The sequence below is a fragment of the Poecilia reticulata genome, linkage group LG5 (assembly GCF_000633615.1).
Source record: "Poecilia reticulata strain Guanapo linkage group LG5, Guppy_female_1.0+MT, whole genome shotgun sequence".
In the NCBI taxonomy this organism is placed as follows: domain Eukaryota; kingdom Metazoa; phylum Chordata; class Actinopteri; order Cyprinodontiformes; family Poeciliidae; genus Poecilia; species Poecilia reticulata.
In genome coordinates this window covers 31,887,548-31,907,997 of record NC_024335.1, presented here as the reverse complement: position 1 = coordinate 31,907,997, position 20,450 = coordinate 31,887,548, and the positions used below count along the sequence as shown (strand labels likewise).

General features: G+C 39.5%; 1 protein-coding gene across 4 annotated transcripts in view; it reads right to left on the bottom strand.

The window, feature by feature from the left end:
* pdzrn3b (PDZ domain containing RING finger 3b) overlaps nucleotides 1-20,450 on the bottom strand; it is a 206,795-nt gene that overhangs the window by 149,515 nt on the left and 36,830 nt on the right. Inside the window, exon 1 of one of the 4 annotated variants that reach the window (XM_017304940.1) lies at nucleotides 19,252-19,287. The exons of the other annotated variants lie outside the window; for them this stretch is intronic. Coding sequence (XP_017160429.1) covers nucleotides 19,252-19,272 — 21 coding nt within the window. The 5' untranslated portion in view covers nucleotides 19,273-19,287. Of the gene's footprint in view, nucleotides 1-19,251; nucleotides 19,288-20,450 lie in introns of those variants that run through there. 4 annotated transcript variants of the gene reach the window in all.

The window sequence follows — 20,450 nt, the reverse complement described above, 5'->3', positions numbered from 1 at the left end:
AGTCCCACCATGTGATCCACAGGGTTTTCCCACCTGAGCACAAACTTCATGCACTTCGTTTCCACAGGCACCACAGYAGAATCAAGTGTAACCTGTTAAAAGGGATATAAAGTTATTATTCCTATGTTATCAATTTTCTATTGCCAAGTCTACGAGAGAGAGATAATCAAATTTCTCCAATGAAATGTTAATATCTATCTATCTATCTAAAACAGCGTCTTCCTCCTCATGTCTTTATCATATTAAGAGTTTAACTTCTCAGGACGTGGTGGAGCAGCGGGTGTTTGGCATAACTGTCAAGTTTTGGACTTGTGGTAATGTCGCTACTTAGCGGGTGGTGAAACTAGCGTAAATGAGGAGGGTTTAATACGATCATGCATTTTACATGAGGGGTCGAAACCCCAGTCTATACTATAAAAATGTGATTAAGATTAGAGACTTATATACATTTTATTTCCAAAACAGAAAGCTGGCTAACATTACCGTAGCCTAACAAATTACTATTGCTAAGGATAGCAATAGTAATTTGCTATCCTTAGCAAATTACTATTGCATATCAACTAACACCTAGAAAAAAACCAAAACACGTACCTTTGTAGTCAAACTGGTATCAGTCAGTGAGGAATTTGTCCAGTTTAGATTATGTATAGATAGTGGATGTTAGGATGTTAAACAGATGTTTGACGTCTTGTGAAAAGGGTCTATAAGGTTCTCCGAAGAGGATCACAGCGCAGGCATTCACAATCGATCTGCACACGGATCATTCTCTTTCCTGTTTATTGACCAATAGAGAGCTGGACGTAGAAGCCAGCCCACCTCATTAGCATACCGATGAAGCAGAAATACAGCGAGGAAATAATACAGAAATAAATAGAGAAATAAATACAGAAAACAATACAAAAATAAATACAGCAAATGGAAATATATATTTATTCTTTTATTTATATATTTCTACTTTTATTTTTATAATTGATTCTTTTATTTATTATTATGTTGGATATATATTTATTCTTTTATTTATATATTTATTCTTTTATTTATTATTATGTCAGTTTTGGTCCTCCAAAGATCACGAGACGTCTCCCAAAATTAATATACAGTTTCTTTCCCACAGTGGGTAAAACGGTCAAGTCTTGAGGTGTTGGCCCTCAGACATACACCAGAAAAAAAAGAATCACTAGACACACTTCATTAGCCGGGAGCATTGTTGTGTTTTCGTCAAAATTCAACCGTAACCTCGAGTTTTCTGGTTCGGTAATGTGGCCATAAAGACAAGCGCCTCTAAGTCAGCAGTGCAATGAGTGCTCATATAAGTAAAGAAAGGAGCAAGTTGGCATAGCTGGTAATTACTTACAATGTAATGAACACTTTACACCTGCTCAGCTCTTTGGAGGCTCTCCCATACTTCATCCAAAATTATATCAGCTCTCAGTAGCTATGTTTCCATGACCATGGTATTTGACATTTTGTAAAGAAATTTGCTTAAAGTTCACAAGTCAATTTTTAAAAATATGTTTTTGACAAGTTTTGGAGCTAGGATCATTTTTTTTGACCGTATCAAACTGGTTATCTCACAAAACTGTAATAAACTCCAACCATGAAAAGGACAACAAGAAGTATTTGCAGGATGTTCTACAATGACTTATTGCGTGAACAAACGTATTCACATGTGATTTTAATTGCATTTTTTATTTGATAAAAACACCACAATTGCGAAATTGTTTTTTTTTTTTAAATTAGCAGAACATCGACAAAGTTTGGCGCACATTTGAAATGGAAGTCCAACTACTCACATAGCCGTGTGAAACAAAAAGCATTTTGTTGACAGGGTGGTAAACCACTGGCCCCAATCCTTTCTCCTTCATAGACTCCTGGTCTTAGAAATAAAAAACTTCATCAGTTCCACTACAATGGCAAAACTTCTGCCGCCCGGCACCAACAGACCCTTAGCAAATATAAGGCTCCCTTTGGTTGCAAGCCAATGAAACTAAAAGAAAAAAACCTGGTGGAGGATGAGGTTGGGAGAGACGAATGAAGCAACAAACGCCATTTCATGTAAGCAGTCGTGTCACAGTAAAGACCTAAATCCAAATCAGAATCTGTGGCGAGACTTGATAATTGATGTTCACACACCACAGGCTTGTACACAAAATTTGTTTGTTCATTCAATAAAATTCTACATGAAATGCTTTGGAAATGTGGAAAAGTTTGAGTGTAAACACTTCTGTGAGGTGTTGTAACTTCTTTTGGCAGCTCAGACGCACAAGATCAACTTCAACCTTTCATTCTAAATTAGTTCTTCCACATCAAGCACTGCAGGATATCCAGGTTTCTAAGTATTTTCTCAAAGAGAATATGGTCAAGAATGTACCAAAGGATTGATACTTTTACTCCTCTTTCCCCGAAGTTCTGACTTTACATGTAGCTACAAACACACCATATTTGGACTCAATGACAAAACAAACTGACTAATGTGCATTTTTCCCTTGGAAAGTCATATTTAATTAATCAGAAGTTGTGGGTGGAAAGAGAAAAAAAAGAGTAGGAGAATAAATGTGTAGTCAAGATGAGGAGAGAACCATCTGAGAAAACAGTGGAAGAGACAGCTTTTAAAGTCGGGAGCACCTCCTCGTCATGTCAACACGATGGCACTGAATCTTTGTGGAGGAGGTAGACCAGGAGAGCCATTTCACCCGCTCCACTCACATCACTGTGTGAGTGGAGCCTCCAGTCTGGCCCCCCAGATCTTCGGCATCATGTAATTTAATTCACGGGCTGCAAAACAGAGCCAGTAGAGGCTCGTTAGATGGAGAGAGAGACACACACACACAACCGCAGCAGCCGTTCAAGGATGACGGAGGATTTTCTGCTGTTACTGCCAGACAAATGAGAACAAAAACATCTGAGAAAATACTCAGATGGTTGACTTAATCCCTTTTCTGTATATAAACAAGCAGGTTATGGAAGAAAACTTGCGTTGAGATCTTATGTTCGACCATTGTTGTACCTCTACCAGCGGTGGTATGTTTACAGGCCTTTTCTTCATAGTGTTGGTATGCTCTTTTAAAAACAAAAGGTATACTATTCCTCATCCTGTGTAACTGGGCAGCAGGGCTTCTAAGAGATTATTGTCAGAAACTAAAAATGACTAAAACTTTAGGTATTTTCTCATCAGAAGCAACTAAATCTTGTTAAATATTTGAGTTAAAAGCATTTTACAGTCACATGGTCAAACACAGATTAGAACGTGACAAGAGTCACATGTCTTAAGTAAATTTCAACACTTTTGGCTCTGACTCCTCCTTTGGAATTTAACTTTGGTCAAGGTAATTTTTCAGGGTAAGATGACAATCAGATAGTACGAGTCTGCATTGAGATTCACGACTTACAGCCGACTCAGCGTCTGATTACCCCACAATTCTTTGAGGCTTTCTGGGAATAGAGTCAGAGGAAGGACACAGATAAAAGACATTTGATTAGAGCTGTCCTTCCCTGAATACTAGACATTCACATACAGACTTTTGTCATTGGTTGTACATATAAAATCTACGTATTGAGCAACATTTGCAAAGCTCCAATAATAATAATAAAATACATAGAATTAAAAAGCATCAATATAAATACATACAATAAAAATTGTTTAGTAGTCTTATGGCATGAGGGATGAAGCTGTTGTGGAATCTGGTTGTTCTGCATTTGAAGCTGCTGAACCTTTCCCCAGATGGCAGCAGGGAGAACAAACCATGCTGAGGGTGAAAGGGGTCTTTTATAATCGACCGAGCTCTGCCGAACTCACAGGCAGCAACTGTGCGCGGTGTCAAGGATGGAAGAAAGCTCAGTCCCAATGATTTTCTCAGCTGTCCTCACCACACTCTCTACACATTGCCAGTAAGAGGTGTTGCATGCTCCAAACCATACAGACATACTGCTAGTCAGTATGTTCTCTATTGTCCCTCTGTAGAATGAGGTGAGGATGGGAAGGGGGAGGTTTCCTCTTCTCATCCGACATAAAAAGTGCAGACGTTGCTGAGTTTTCTTCACCAGACCAGAGGTTTGGAGGGACCAGGTCAAATTGTCCCAGCCTGGTCCCAGCATTACATTATCACCAGAAATATAATGTTGCTGACATGCTCCACTACAGCATATTTGACAAAAAGGGAGCCGTGACTTGGTTGATTTTTCCTGAAATCAAAAACAATTTCTTTTATTATATACAGACCAGACTCTCAAGGGTTTGAGATGTGTTGACTTTCACCACTTGATGACATGGCCATTCCTTTTGTATCCTGTGATAACCAACAGTGTGCACCCACTTTGGATGTTGTACATTTACATGTTATGGCATATAAATGCCATAACATGTAATGGTCAAAAGCATTTTTAATGTCAGAATTTTTAATGTCGCTGCAGGGAAGATGAGAAACAAATTGACTTAATACCATTGAGTAGATGAGGATCTATGAGAAACCATTTGTCTAGACACATTCTCAATGGGTTTTTAAACAATTTTCTCTAGTAAGGATTTGAGTATTTGCTTAACACCCCAACCAAAGATGTTGAGAAAATAAACCTAAAGCCCAGTAAAAATGAGCTTGTTAGTCAGCCTGTTCTTGGTTTTAGGAGTGAAATAGGGTGAAATAGGATGGGGCTCCGTCTTGCGCCCTAGAACAAACTCTTCCAGAACAAAGTGTCCAAAGTGCATTTATTTCCAGGTGGATATCAATTAATTTTTAAATTAGTTTTTTCATAACTTCACTGTGAATTGATGGCGCTCATTCCTACAGAGGTCACACTTGAAATATGAAACCTGCAAAAACCACAAAAAATATGGATGGACAGACATAAAAACAGATGACTCAATGGAGTGGGTAGTGGGCGGGTGGATGGATAAGAAATTAAAATTCTGAATTGTTGTCATCTGCTCAACACTAACCCGCGGTGATCACCACTAACTAGGTAGTAGGTTGTGCTAACCCTAAAGCACTAATCATAAACATTGGTACTGCTAATGCTAAAGCTAAAGCATTAATTCAACCAAGATGATACCCACCAAGAATCTCTGAAACATTATTTTTCCCTCAACAGGGTCAAATGTCTTATTGCACATTTTCATGTGAGTTGATTACTTGTTCATGTAAGTGTTGTATTGCACAGGGGAAAATGTGATTGTTGGAATTTTTGGTTGTATTTTGCTGGCCTGTATTGTGTTGGTTTTTTCCTTTAACAATTCGAATACACTGAACTGATGGCTGGTTGTCTAGAGGCGGAGCGCAGTAATTGGCTTCTCGTACAGGTGTCTGCAGAGACTAATCAAAGCCATATAAAATAAGCTGAGAAGGAAGATGCAAACTGACTTGGTGAGGTGATCGTTACAGACACGCACCAGAAAGAAGAGCAAGAATCCTAGGCGCAGAGTCCTGGGAGGAAGACTGGCGGGTGATCGGGGCAGAGAGGAGCCTCAGGCTGGAGAAGTGGAGCCGTTCCAGAGCATCACAGAATCAGTTGTATGTGGGCCTGAGGAGTGCACTGCAGACAGATTGCCTCAACTCGAAGCAACCCAGTAAGTGGAGCTCGATGAGTGGCTTCCGGTACCAAATGTGACCCCTCCAACTGTTGACAATTGTTAGACTCTGGCTTTTATCTGAAGAAATGAAAAACTGAGTCCATCATTAAGGTGAACTTAAACAAATTATATGCAACTTGGTGTTTTCCTTTGGTATTTGAGTTGTTTGCTTCCTCTTGTGTTTTCAGACCTCGTTTGTTTGTTGTGTGCTTGCTACTTGCTCAATAAAGTTACTTAACAAAAAAAGAGCTGCTGCATCAACAGCTTTTACCCACTTCAAAATAAGAATATGAACGTAAACATTGAACTACCTGAAGAATTCTTAACCAAATAACCAAACCTTCAACACAGTTGTCCAACTTTAGTCGACTGAAATTTTACGACAAGAATAACGTAGTAAATTATACTTCAGAATTTCTCTGGAAAATTTAGAGGAACCTAAATTTTCAAAGTTAGCAAAAGTGCTAAATAAATTAGCTTTGCTATTAATAGATTAGCAGATGAATGTAATTTTTTAAGACAGTACCTCAAATATATAGCTGTCTAACATGATGAAGCCCAGACTTTATGTTATAGATGAAAGACCTTATTGACTTTAGGGAAACTATGTACATCTTTAATACAAAATAATGTTTTTTTGTTTGTTTTTGGGCAAGTTTATAAATTAGAATTTCAGATCAAGCTGACAGCACTATAGCCGTTTTCGCACTGCAAGGAACGGAACGGAACGGAAAGGAACGGTTTCAAAGTAGGGCCAGCCGTGTTTGCATTAGAACTTGCGACCGGTTCCACCCGGCCCCTTGGAACCACAAGAGCTGTGGTTCCAATCGGGCCGGCCAAGCGGTTCTGCTTAGAAYCAGCAGCTGATGGGCCGCTGGTTGTTATGGAGTCAGACGTTGATTTTCCSTTGACAGCTGGCTCTCACTAAACTGTATTTTATTTTGTAAAGAGTGCTCTTTTCAATATTTTTATTATTAGTTTTAATTAGCAATGGATTCGTCTCAATATACTGCAATCACCTGGTCTAATGATGAGGTAAATTTTTTCCTCCGCTTACTCGCTGATGAACGAGTACAGAATGAGCTACGAGGAAAGAGAAAGTTTTCGGCTGCTACATCAAAACCATTGTTTTAGTTTCAAAAATAATGACGTCAGGTACAGCTTTGATGGCGCCCTCAGTGTATATGCAAACACAACACGGCTGCAGTACGGGTGGAACCGTTCCGTTCCGTACCGTTCCGTTCCTTGCAGTGCGAAAACGGCATAAGGCATAAAGTTCTATTTTCCATACAAATGTCTATCACAGCTCTTCTCAGGCTAAATCTCTACAAAAAGGTCACAAAGTGCAGCACATTTGGTTCAGATCATTGAGGTCGTGACCCACGCTGGATTTATTTGGACCTTTGCACTAAAACAATAACAGAGCCCAGACTTCTGCTGAGACAGACATTAGCAGTCTGGAATCACTTCAGTTTCTCACTGCCTTACCTGAAGCTAGAACTCTGAGGGCAAGACACTTCTATGAGCATTTCCTAATTATAGTTTGAATGATGAGAGCTTTGGCCATGCTCCTTACAGGAGTTGAAGTGCTTTCTGTTGGAAGCAGAGCATTAGAGCCTGTCTTTGTGGTTTGTCTGGAGGAATGACTCGGCCGTTTGGAGGTACGGGACTGGGAGGTGAGCCAGATGAAGACAAAGAAGCTTTCTTTTTTTACATTCAGACAGACATCAGCTTTTATTTTCACAGCAATTTTAACACACTGTGATAATGTTTTTTAAAAACCCCAAACCCCAAATCCAGATAAATAAAGAAAATAAAGCGGACAGCAAGATCCAGAGAGAGAAGCTGAAACATTCCAGGATTTGTCCTGGGTGGCCATCCCCTTTGTGTGTTGCGCAAGGCTCTTTTCTCTGAACAGAACAGGCTGCAGTCATGCGCTTCCAACAAACTCTCAAAAAATCTGATAAAAAGACCTCGTCTTGATGTGCCAAGGGACAGTTGTGAGAGCGATCACAGTTCGTTGGCTCCAGCTCAAGAATTTGAGCCACAGAGTGAAACGAGCAGCCTTTACCTGAGATACCTTGCTTAGGTCTCCTAAATCAGGGTAAGCCAGGAGTCGGGCAGCAAAGGAACTACTGTAGACTGGGGATCCTTGCAGTTTAATGGCAAAATTTAATAAATGTTTAGATTTCTTACAAGAAGAGATTTCCTTTAAAAATAAAAAGTCAAGGCCATAAGCCCACGAATAAAGGACCTTGTGTAAGATCCGGTTGCATGTATGAAGGCAAGCCCTAGAAGACAGCATTCCTTTACTGAGAGAGACAGCAGCTGTTGGCCTGATATGGCATTGCTAAAGAGCAAAGGGGCCGCCATTTTGGAGATGGACCTCTCTCACTCCAAGAATAACTCTAGAGAGTAGGTTCAGAGGAAAATCAGGCAAATTCATCTCAGCGTTTGTTATTGGATAAAGAGTTTAAAGAGCAATGCCAAACTGAACTTCCAAGAGTGGGACAAACTCAGTGGTGCCTTTTCTCTTTTCTGCCTTTATCTGAATCAGTCCCATCAGCTGGCTGGATTCCCGAGCTCTTGCTGTATTTTCTTCAGTTATCACCCTAAAGTGCATGTCCTGGCAGAAGTAGTGTTGGGTGACTTCGTGTGAAATGGAAACTAAAGACAAATGGATATCTGCTGTTAATCTGGGTCGTGTCTAAGTGATGACGGCAACCCGGTGCTTGGCAGATGAACCCTGATCTCAGCAGACAGAGAACAGCCCTTCACGGTTTGCACAAATAGACACAGAGGAATGACATTCTTAAAGGTTTCTGCATGGCAAAAAGCAGTAAACATCACACAATCAAGAAAAAATCAGAACCCACAACAATCAATGGTCTACAAATCAGAATTGGAAGGATTTTTCTACTACCCAATTATCTAGGTCAACTTCAACTTTCTGTTTTGGTACTACTGTTTTCACATGAGAAAATGAAACACATGCTCTTTAAAGTTAGCCAGAAATGTTTGCTCATCAAGGGGGCATCCTTAACCCCCTGCCTATATCAATCACCCTGCTGCTCTGCTCACTTATGGAGGAAAATCTGCTTCCATCCAGGGAAAATGGCGGCCACTGGCATACCTCTTTTGATTAAAAGCTGTTTAGCCTTGCTGGGGCTCTCATCAAAGCAGTCCTCTGTTAGCGAGGAGAAAAGGTATCTTTATTGACACCATGGCATCGGCCTTGGCACTGCCTACCGTCCACTCAGTTGGTGGTCGAGGGGCTTTTCTCCCAGGTTTGCCAATTATTTTCTCTGTGTAAGCACTATTGTATGTCAAAAGTCTGCAGGAATTTTGTGGACACAACCTATATGACCCCAGCAACAAGGTGTACCATTTTACAGAGAGGATGAAGGGATTAATTTTTGTTGGGTTTTTTTTTTTACTCGTGACTGAAAAGCTATTAACCAAGCTCTGTTTATTCAAACTCGTTTAAGCTAAGCCCTTCAAATATTTACAAAAGAGGTTAAAGCAAACAGTTCCTTTTTCATCTCAGTAGCTCAGAACATGTGGCATTTATCAGTGAATACACAGGTGGAATGAGAGTACAGAGAAGAGTACACTTGAAGACAAGAGCACCTGTATTTTCTCAGAGAAAGCTAAGCTTGAAGGAAAGAGAGAGAGTGAGAGAAAGCACACTATGCTTCCCCACAAAGAATAACTCATCAACTGAAGAGAGGAAGAAAAAGCAAAAACATGAGCAGGCACTTGTTTTCTCGCATTTTCCAAAAAGCTTGCTCAATGAGCTGACTCCAACTCTCCCTCCAGGGTATGTGAGTCAAAATGAGGAAGCAGGTCATGACTGAGACAGAGCAGTTACAATTGAAAGAGAGCATCTCTCTTATGCCAACAAAGCATGTGACGAGTGGTGGTGCCCTTCTATTTGCACGTATTTGCATAAAAAAAAGGTAGGAAGGGTGCCAACAGTTGCAAATTGGCCACTGACCTGATGGGATTTTAACTGCATTTCATGAGAGGCTGGGCGGAGAGGGAGAGCCGTGGGATTAGTTGGTAAAGTGAGCAAAAACATTTTGATAGGGGATGATAGGTTTCTGCCGCTTGTAGCCTGTGGCTGGTGAAGTCAACCATGTGTGCTGTGCATCTGTTGGGTTCTAATGGAGTCCTGGCAAATAAAGCCCAACATCTGCTGGCAGCAGTACAAGCCAAGGCCACAGTGCTGCAGTCTGCGTTGGCTGATTAGGCAGCATCACACCCGCCACGAGGCTCAGGCTGGCACAGAGGTGACGCTCTTTGGAAACATTAGTATTTCTTCATAGCAAGCCTTGTAGACAGGCTTATGGGAAGATTGCTTTTTTGGGAGGGTAAAGGCAATTTACTTATTTCTAAAATTTATTCTTACTTTTTACAGACTTTGTTAAAATAAGCACATAATAAGTCATTGCTTTGAATGGTAAACATGAATAGCTAAGCAGCATCTTCAGAAACTCCAAATATATACTAAGCATTTTCAACATTAGGACCACTTGCCTGATGGTGGTGTGATGGCCCGCCCTTTGTTGCTAAAACAGCTCTGAATTGTTGACTCAAATAAACCCCTGAAGTTGTGATACAGCAGATCCTTTAAGTACTTTAAGCTGCAAGGTGGGGCTTTCGTGGACTGGAATTATTTGTAAAACCCATCCCATTGGCTCAATTGACTCGAGATCAAGGAAACGCTAAACCCTCAACAACTCAAACTCTTAAGTCACTCCTGAGCTATTTCTGCTTTGAAGCCAGGAACATTATCCTGATGAAAGGGACCACAAATGCTCTTGAAAGGGTGTAGATAGTCGGTGACGTTGCATAAGTAGGTGGTAAATGCCAAAGCAACACTCCCATTGATGTCAGGATCCAAGGTTTCCAAGCAGACCATTGCCAAAACATCAAACTCTAGCCTATGGCTGGCATTTCCACCATAGTGAATCCTGGCAACCAAACCTGCCTGTGTGTTTGATGTAAAAGAAAAAACGTGATTCACTAGATAAGGCCACCTTCTTCCATTGGTTTAAAGTCTGATGCTTCACCACATGCTTACTGCTGTTGCTTTGGCCAATGGACAGAGGTCAGCATCTGTATCCTGACTGGTCTGTTGCAATGGAGCCCTTATACAACAACTCCCGTACATCTTACAATCAAAACAACAATTAACACCTTGAGCAATTTGAGCAACAATACCTGTACACATGGCTAGCCTTTGTTCACCATTTGCATCAACAAGTTCTAGCTCACCATGACCCTGTGTGTGGCTCACCACTTATCCTTTCTTGAATCACTGATACATACTAGCTATGTTTCTATCCAACTGTCATGCAAATTTGGAGCAAACTTTTCAAATGTTGCAAAATAGAAAATGTGAATCAGGCATATTTCCATATACTGTTATGGAGTGAGTCAACCACATTACGCAAAGAGGAATTTCATCAGCTGTTGATGCTACTTATAGTTCTAGCAAGAACCACATATCTCACTCAAAAAAAATGGAAAGTTATCCCCTCCGTACTGGAGGGTGGGACTGTGATTTGTTAATTCAGAACTTATTTGGCAATAATGTTTCCATCTCCCTTTGACACATTAACTCTTTTTCTAAAATCCACCTCAAGCGAGCTTAAAACATTTTTTGTGAAATTGAGGAAATAATTTAGAATTTTGTTGTTACCATCAACCTTTTCTAATACTTCAAAATGTGCATAAAAAAGCTGATGGAAACATGGCTGCTGAGACACCGCAGAATGGGAGCAAGTCACAAGTCACAATTGAAACTTTCGACTTTTTGTAGATAGGCTTGTCGCGATAAACGATAAATCAATTAATCGCACAATAAATTAAACCTATCAACCTCATTTTAATTATTGGCTTTATCATCTCTTTCTGCCTTTTTTCTTTCTGTTGATGACACTGAATGAAAAAAGGCTCAACTCCGGTGCTCTCCACTGACCCTCCATTCCTATTTCCTTAGTGTAATGTCCAGAGGACACTACACAAGTTGTCGGCCGATTGTCGGCCCATTTTCAAAACCTGAGAGACACATTAGCCGACAGAAATCTTAGGTATAACGGTTCGATTGGGTTCGTCGTGCTGTGTGGTGTCCAGCCACATGGGCACAAAATAATTTTAAAATCAGGCATTAATCAATGCTTTACTAGAATCTACCTGTGATGCATGTAGCTAGAGTCAGCGTAAAGTCCTGACTGAATGAAAATCATTGTAACCTAATTATGTCACGTTAACGATGAACAGCTGAAAACTTACCGGGTTTATCAACTGCGGTAGCAATTTGGCTCCAACTCCTCCCCTTATCATTTCTATATTTTTTGCACAAAATTTTGAATAAATATTAATGTTGCTTCCATATATCATCTCCAATGTCCGCTGAACTTCGGGTCGCACCGTGTCAACTATTGGGATTCCCCTCCGTAATTTCCCCTCAGAAAGCGAGAAGGAGAATCTGCGCTTTCTGATTGGCTACCTGTTACATTGACATTGCATTGACTCTCCCAGTCGGGGAAAACCCCTGATTTAGATTGGAGCGGCCACGACGATCTACCGTAACACACCACACACTGCAGGATGATCGGTTACAAAATCACCAGCGACAATCTTAGATCGGTCATTGATCTAAGATTGTCATAAGGGGGAAAATAGGTGCATAAAATGGTGTAGTATGAACTACTGCATTAGGTAGCTGGATGTGCCCATCTTTTCTATTTAAATCTAGTGATTACTGAAGGGAAATATAGTATACATATTTCATAATCTGCACTCTTTTGGTTGAATGCAGTATTTATTTCCACTTTGGCTTTATGTATGGCTTTTTATTCAAGTACATTTTTTGTTAATGGAGACTGAGAATCCATCAACACTAGAACTGATTTAGTTAATCAGTTCTAGTGTTATGTGCTTTTTTGAAAATAAAGTGTATCTATCCATGTCTGGAAATCGCATGCATTATTAGTCATTTCCATTAAATCAGTGTCAAAAGGTATTGAAACAATATCATCGTTTATCGCAATAATTTTTTAGACAATTAATTGTCCAGCAAAATTTGTTATCGTGACAGGCCTATTTGTAGATGCTACCACCAGCTTGAGTAAAATTGGAATATCAAGATTTGTTTTCAAATGTTTTATGTGTATTCTTTTAATTAAGAGTTGAGGTGCCAATGTTGGCAATGATTTCTGAAAGGCACTTTTGAATATAAAACTTTGAATTACAATGAAGGGCAACTGTCTTTGACATAATGAGAAATAAGGTTCTCTTATTGCACTAATGTGATGATGTTGGCACATGACTAACAGTTATAACATATTAAAGTCATGCAGAACTACGGAAAAGGAGAAAGTAAAGTATCCATCTTCCTGTAGAAGGAACAGTAGTCGTTTCCTTTGAGAGAACGACATGGATACTCCTTAAGCTTTGATTGATGAGCAAAATATGAAGCCTATAATCTTCTGAAAGACCAATGCTGGATCACATGGTGCCACATGTTTAAATTACTGTTAGCATGGAGCAATTTCCATTCAACCAAGCACATGTGTCAGGGTGTCTGCTGCCAACGAGCAGAACTTTGAGTCGGCATTGCAGAACGGGAAAGCCCCTCTGTGTTAATCACACTGTTGCTAACAGTCTTAAAGGCTCTCACGAGGATCCAGTAGTGGTGTCAGGTGGGATACAACTACACCCATTGTTCAGCTGATATTTGTATTCAACTAAAACCACATGCACCTCAACATCTTGTGATTTATATTTAAGATGGCAGAATGTTTCTGTCTAAGTGATTTCCCTTACTCACCACTCCCAGTTTAGTGTTTATGTTAGCTATCAGCTCTCTCTGCTCTGGCTCCGTGTTAAACACTCTTGGACAGCAAACAGGATGACATATTTTACCAAGTTGTTTCTACTTTTTGCTCCAAGAATTAACAGAAAAGAACAGGATGAATCTTTTGGCTTTTTCATGCAGCGGAAACCAAGCTAACAGTCTCTACAATTTAGTAGCACAACATTTTTAACTGTGGTCTACACAGTAGAAGAAGAATGTGGTGAAAACTGTCATCACTTTTATTAGGCTGATTGCTCCTCATTGTTGCCACCATTTCCCATTTCACTTGCTTTATCTATTTTTGCACAATTCCCTGCTGGATTGTCTCAAATATTGGGTTATTTTAGAGCATTTACTCAGAATAACAGAAGTATGGCTGCTGTTACTAAGCAAATGTTAAAGCACCGTCTTCCCAATGAGTTTATGGCATGTAATCAATTAGGTAAGAAGGCTCATGCTAAAATTCTCATTTCAAATGCGAAGAGAAGCCTATGCTCTGAGGTGTGCAATGGAAAAGTAGCAATGAGAATTATTTTTTACATTTTGCCCTGTTAACACAAAAACTAAAATGTACTTTTTGGGTATTTAATATGATAGGGCAATGAAAAGTAATACATCATTGTGAATTGGAAGGAATAAAATTAAAGTAATTTGTCAAGTATGAAAACAAAGCATGTCAGCTTAGATTGATAGTAGTGGAAGGTGATAGGTTTAGGGCTAAAGTGGATATTGTTTTATGATCCAACTCTGCCTTAAATTTCTTAGCTTTTTTCCTGACCTGTCTGCTCTTCTTCACTAATGTTCTCAGCCAGCTAGATCAGTGTTTTTCAACCTTATTTTTGAGCCAAGGTACATTATTTTAATTGAAAAATTCCCGAGGCACACCACCAAACAAAAATGTAAACAAAGATACTCTGTAGCCGCTTATATTACATATATAGTCATTCTTATCAAAGTATCTTGAATAGGAATCAAATAAACAAACATTTTTTATCACATTTTACATTTCTTATTTCAAATTGCACATGACATGTCACTTCAAAAATAAACCTGAACAGTGCCATAATATTGTGGTGTTACATTTAAAGAAGTTGTAGAAAACTTCAGTGTTTTACAAACTAATCCACAAGCATCTTATAGCCGGAATAAAGAAAACAATTCTTATTCTGAAAGAAGCAATAATATTTGGCAAACATTTCACTTCATATTCACTGTTACAATATGAAGAGTTGCATGTACAAAATGTCAATATCTAGAGTGCGAAACCTGTGCATGTTTGGATGAAAACAGCTGATTTCCTGACAGAAATTGAAGACAAAGCTCTTCCTCAGTTTCTCTGTTTTTAGTTTTTATAGTAGCCAGGCTTGAGAAGCTCACTTCACACATATATGTTGTGGGAAATGGACCCATGTTCTTTCCAACTACTGGTGAGCTTCACTGTCTTTTCCATCACTTGTCCTCCCAGTCTTGCTAGATACAATGCTCTCACCGCTACCTGTAACATTTATGCATAACTAATTCTCTTGTTTTATTGTAAAATGCTCTTTACCTACTGCCATCTAGTGGTAAGAAAATTACATGATTACGSYGCTAGTCACTACTACAGCAGACACTCAAAGATGGCATTATTTGCAGACAATTCATTTTCAAAAAATCTTTTAAAACCAATTACCGTATTTTTCGGACTATAGAGCGCACCATACTAGCACCTTCAATTAAAAAAAAAAAAAAAAAAACTGGAAGCTGCTCTCGGTTTTCCATAAGGACCCAGCAGAGGGGTGCGTCCTAATAAATCTGTTGGATATATTAAGGACGCAGCACTCCGTCTCTAAAGCCGAACCATGGTTTTGTTCACACCGAGCTTAAGTACAGCAGCTCTATTTCCCTCCTATAGTGCCTCTTCGACAGTCCTCAACTTAAAAGCTGCATGATATGAGTTTGAAAACATTTATCCGTCGTGCCTGCTGCTAGCATGTTGTTCTAAATGAAAATTAGCGCGTTCTTCTTTGATTTACAATTTTGACTTCAAATGATTCACTTCCTGCTAGAGAGCCCCCTGGTGGTTGAAGAAAAATACACAGAAAAGCCACACCGGGCTACAACCCGCATGGTTCAAAGCTTAGGAAAAAAGTAGCAGCTTGTAGTCCGGAAAATATGGTACTGTAGGTGAAATTGAATAATTTCCATGGCACACCTGACGATCACTCACGGCACACTAGTGTGCCGCGGAACAGTGGTTATGAAACACTGAGCTAGATAACCTGGATGCAGGGATCTTGATAATGTTGGTGAAAAAAAACTTTGAATAAATGTTTAACCTGATTAAAACATGAGAATATTTCCAGCCTATTAAAATAATATATGTCCTGCTAGTGAAAAAAGAGCTTGAGGAGGCTGCGATTAGCAAACTAGAGCCAAGATCCATGTCTGAGGGGAGCTGGGAGGAAACAACGGGCCATTACAGCACAACTAAGGGTCTGTTAATCAGTCTATTGGGTTTAATTGAGGGTAGTTAATTAGGAGTCAGTGGGCAGTCTGCGCTTTGAGGTCAGGGGCCGACGTGACGAGCAGCAACCTGAGCCGACCATTGCTGATCCTCTGGGGCTAGTGATTGATAAGCAGGATGATTGGTCTTAACTATATCTGTCTATTTCTGTCTGTTTTAAGACTTTTTTTAGGGGTGGTGAATTAAGCTCTAGCAGCAATAGCCAACAGGGATGGTGCCGGACCGGAGCAAACACATTTACAGTACGCCCAGACTGGATGGCTCCACAAAAAACATCATGAAGCGCCGGCTGGCCTTTCAGCTGCTGAGCCATTTAAACAGAGTGGAAAACACAATAAAGAACCCAGAACGGTGCAAACCAGGCAGGAGTCACACCATCTCCACCCCGAGACAACTCCACATCCTGGAACCCTCCCAACTCCAACAACCACCACCCACCTCACATATGGTGCAGTGAAAAACAAAGATGTGCTTGTCTCCGATGCCTAAAAGCCGCTCCAGCATTGGGCAGTGGCTACCACCAGAAGCTGATTAGGGACTCTTTAAAGTTAGATTTGATTTAGCATCCCGCTTGGGCCCCTGCTGGACCAAAGGGCACAGGAATGTGGCTCGCTGCGAGGATTGGCTCACTTAGCCCCGGGGTTTGGATTCATCCCATCTACGGGGCATCTAAAATCCAATAAAAAGAGCCAGACAAAGGCCTGCTTCTTCCCTCAGAATGAGAAACAACATGTGATCCCCCTAAAAGTTAATATGCCCCCCAACAATATGCGTTATTGTCCCCGACAACAATAACGAGCTGAGCAACTTTTGGTCGATGACATGCTCTCTGACAACATATTAGTGTCAATTTGATTAGGCAACTCCAGTCATTGTAGTACACAGAATAAACCTGTTCCCATCACTGACGACAACCTAAGCACTATTTTGGACAGGGTGGCGCAAAGACTGATAAAAAAAACTAGATCAGACATGCCTTAAAGGGAAAGTGCTATGTATTTTCCAGGCATATTGTACAATTTAATAACATAAGTAACTATGTCTGCACTCAGTTGTTATAAAAATGCTGAAAATGTCAAATATGACTTGATTCAATTCAAATTGGGTCTCTGTCTCTTTAAGAAACTCCTGCTCTTTCTGAAACGCACCTTCAAAAAGTCATCACATCATGGCTCCTTTATTAACTCTAAGAATCTTCTTACCAGCATTGCACTGAGAAGTATCTCCTATAATGAGCTCAGGAGTTCACACAGGTGTTTGCTAATTACTACTGAAGGAGTCTGAAGGAGCTGGAGGACACCTGAAAACTGCCGCTTCGAGGTGGAGCTTCATCTTTGAAGGCAGAGCTAGGTCCACTGAGGTGTTTTGCACAGCTGAATGGTTGCCACAGGAGATTAAAGATTTTTTCAAACATGCATGCTCTGTTTTTGATGATAACATAACATTATGTAGAGCTCAAAAATGTTGATTTTCCATAACACTGCCCCTTTAAAAGCAAATATTTCTTAATGTGGAATGATTTTTGTGTGGATGTCCCTACATCCACACAAAAAGGGTCCAGGACTTTGAAAATATAGAATTATATAGTAATTTTAAAACAAAATTGAGATAACAAATCAATTGCGTGTGTGAATAGCCTGTTTGTAAGAGCAGAGCTGAAACAAAATTTTGTCATGAAACCACAAAGTAAACAGTGGCAGCTTTGGGCTTACGAGGCGAGAGTGAAAGCAAACACACCTTGGGATTTTAAGAGAAAAAAAAGGTCTGTCTGAACAAGGCAGTATTCATGTGGTGATTCATACCAGGCTGTAGCTCAGGTAGGAGACTCCCATCTGCCTTCCACAACCCCAGCCTGTTGTGAATCCTCATGCCCATGTTAGATCCATAAAGACTTACTGGAACCAGCATAGTGGTAGTTGATGAAAACATGACAGTTTTCTGCTTTTGGTTGGTTCTCCGAGTTTCATAAGCTGCATTTCCATTACAAATGTGCACAAATCTTTATCTATTTGTGCTAATGTCGCTAATGACATAAAAACACAATTTCACAATTGTGTTTTTATTAATTTTATTAATAAAAATTTTATTAATTTTTTATTAATTTCATTATTTAAGAAATGAAATTAAAATCACACATAAGTAAGCTTATTCACATAAATCATTAAAAAGAATGGCAGCAACAGATGTAAAAAAGTACATGAGATATATTAATAATTCAGCCACAGTGCTAATGCTCATCATATATCAGCCAATCAGAGGTTTGCAATTTATTCAGGTGTTGGCGCAACAAGACCCGCCTACTTGGGAGCGGCTACGTGTACTTCTATTTTGATATGTTATAAAAAACACTTCATTCTAGCACAAAACCTTTTTATTGGAAAATGTGAGTTTTTTTTTTTTTCTGGAAATTGCTGTTTCCATTAAGCATATTTCTGATGCAACTCTTCTCTGATCAAACCAAAATGAACTGAGTCATTTCCAAACAATAGACAGGGAGCAGATTTGAGAAAATTATTTCAAATTATAGAGTGCCAAAGTCAGGACAGAAACAAATTGATAAGTGGTCAACACAAAGGTTTAAGGAAGACAAATAATTTTCATTCACAAAATATTAATGTATGGCAAAGATTAAAAAGAAGAAAAATCGTGAAGCAACCAGAGAGGGTGGAGATGGGGATCATCGCTAAATGATAATTAGAAGTCTACATAACACTATAATTCCTGTTTTTCAGCATTTAAGTGCTTCATACCAAGGACTGAAATAAAATGATGTAAAAGTACATCATTTAGTACACCATAATATTAGACTGAGTCATATTCATCATCATATTGTTCTTCATTAAAAACAACAAAAAAAAATTGTTTACTCAGAGACATCATGAATTATTATTTATAAAGTGGATAAAAAAAATCAGAGAAGTATCAGAAGGGGAGCAAATGTCAGTGGAGTATTAACATGGCCTTCCTGAGCAGGAAAAATGTACTACATTTATCCTTCATGATTAAATGATTAAGAGGAAAGTTTGAGGAATTAATTGTTATATAATTCCGACTTTAATTCTTTCATTTTCAGTGGCCATAATCCTCTTCCATACATTTACACCGGGTCAAACGAAGGAATCAAACAGATCACCTGTTTTCAGGCCGATTCAAAATGAGAGAGAAAAAAACTACCTTTCAAGAAGGCAGGATGAGAAATGACATTTTAAAGGTTTCTGTGTTTACATGCACTGCACCACACATCCAAAGTTAAGTAGGACGCCACTGCACACAGTTAGTCTCAGCTAAAAGTTCAAAACAGGAACAGGAAGCTACCTTTCGCTGACAAGGATCCATTTCCTTTGCTTCAGATCTGCAAACCACAGTTTCAAAGACCCAATCACCTGAGGTTACAGACGCCACTTACACAAATGCAAACGGTGTCATGACGTGGCATTTCTGACAAGAAAGTGTTATGCTTCAACCCATTAAAACAGAAGAATACTTAGAAATCAGAACCTTTTTTATTCTCAGGTTTCACCTAAAACACAACATTAGCTTGCAGTCTTTTGTACATTTCCATTTTAGCTAAGAAATCATTTATCTTATTAGCTTTCTGTCTAATAACCCTTTGACCTCTTAAGCAAACATCCTCAGGCTCTCCTGCGTTCTGTTGACACTCTACTTCTCCTCCTCTGGAAAGGTTTCATGACATCCTCAACCAGAGATTGGGAAACGAGACGAACAAGAGTACAACATGGTCTTATGGCAAAATCAGCACTGTTTTGCTTCCCTCAGCATTGGCTCTCAAGTAAGCAAATGTGTAAACACCAGGGTCCTCATGTACAAAAGAGTGCACAGTTTTCACACTAGAAATTGGCGTACGGACAAATTTAGAAAATGCGGCGCACAAAAAAATTCTGATGTATAAAGCAGTGCGCTCACACGTGCTATGCACCTTTACTTTATAAATCCTAATTTCCAGGAAATAGAGCAGCTGCTGGTCCACCCTGTCGCCACCAGTAAATACACATTAGTATAAAAACTCAGAAGTCTGCCATCACGTGAAGCAATAACCATGGCAACGGTCCTTGCTTGCAGCAGTATTTATAATAATAATCATCACGCATTTTATTTAAAAAGGTGCTTTCAGGGCACAAGATCACCTCACAAAAATAAAAATAATACATTTCAAAGAAAAAAATCCAAATAGAAAAAAAAAGAAAATAAATAGATTCAAATGGAAATTCTTGTTTGAACAGCAAAGCATTCAACCGGGATTTAAAGACAAACAGCGTGTCAGAAAGTCCTTTAGTTGAGTGGGGAATGTGGACGTTTATTCTAAATAGAGAACTTGTTTGTATCAGTTGCACATTTAAAGAATAGAGATTCTTTCTGTCCATAAAGGCACATTCATAAAGTGGGTATGGCTCAAATGAAGGATGACTGTCTGACCTGCAGCAGCTCCAGTTGCACCAGTAAGGCACAGATCCGTCTTTAAGCTTTGAACAGAGCTAAACGCTCATAAACCATCA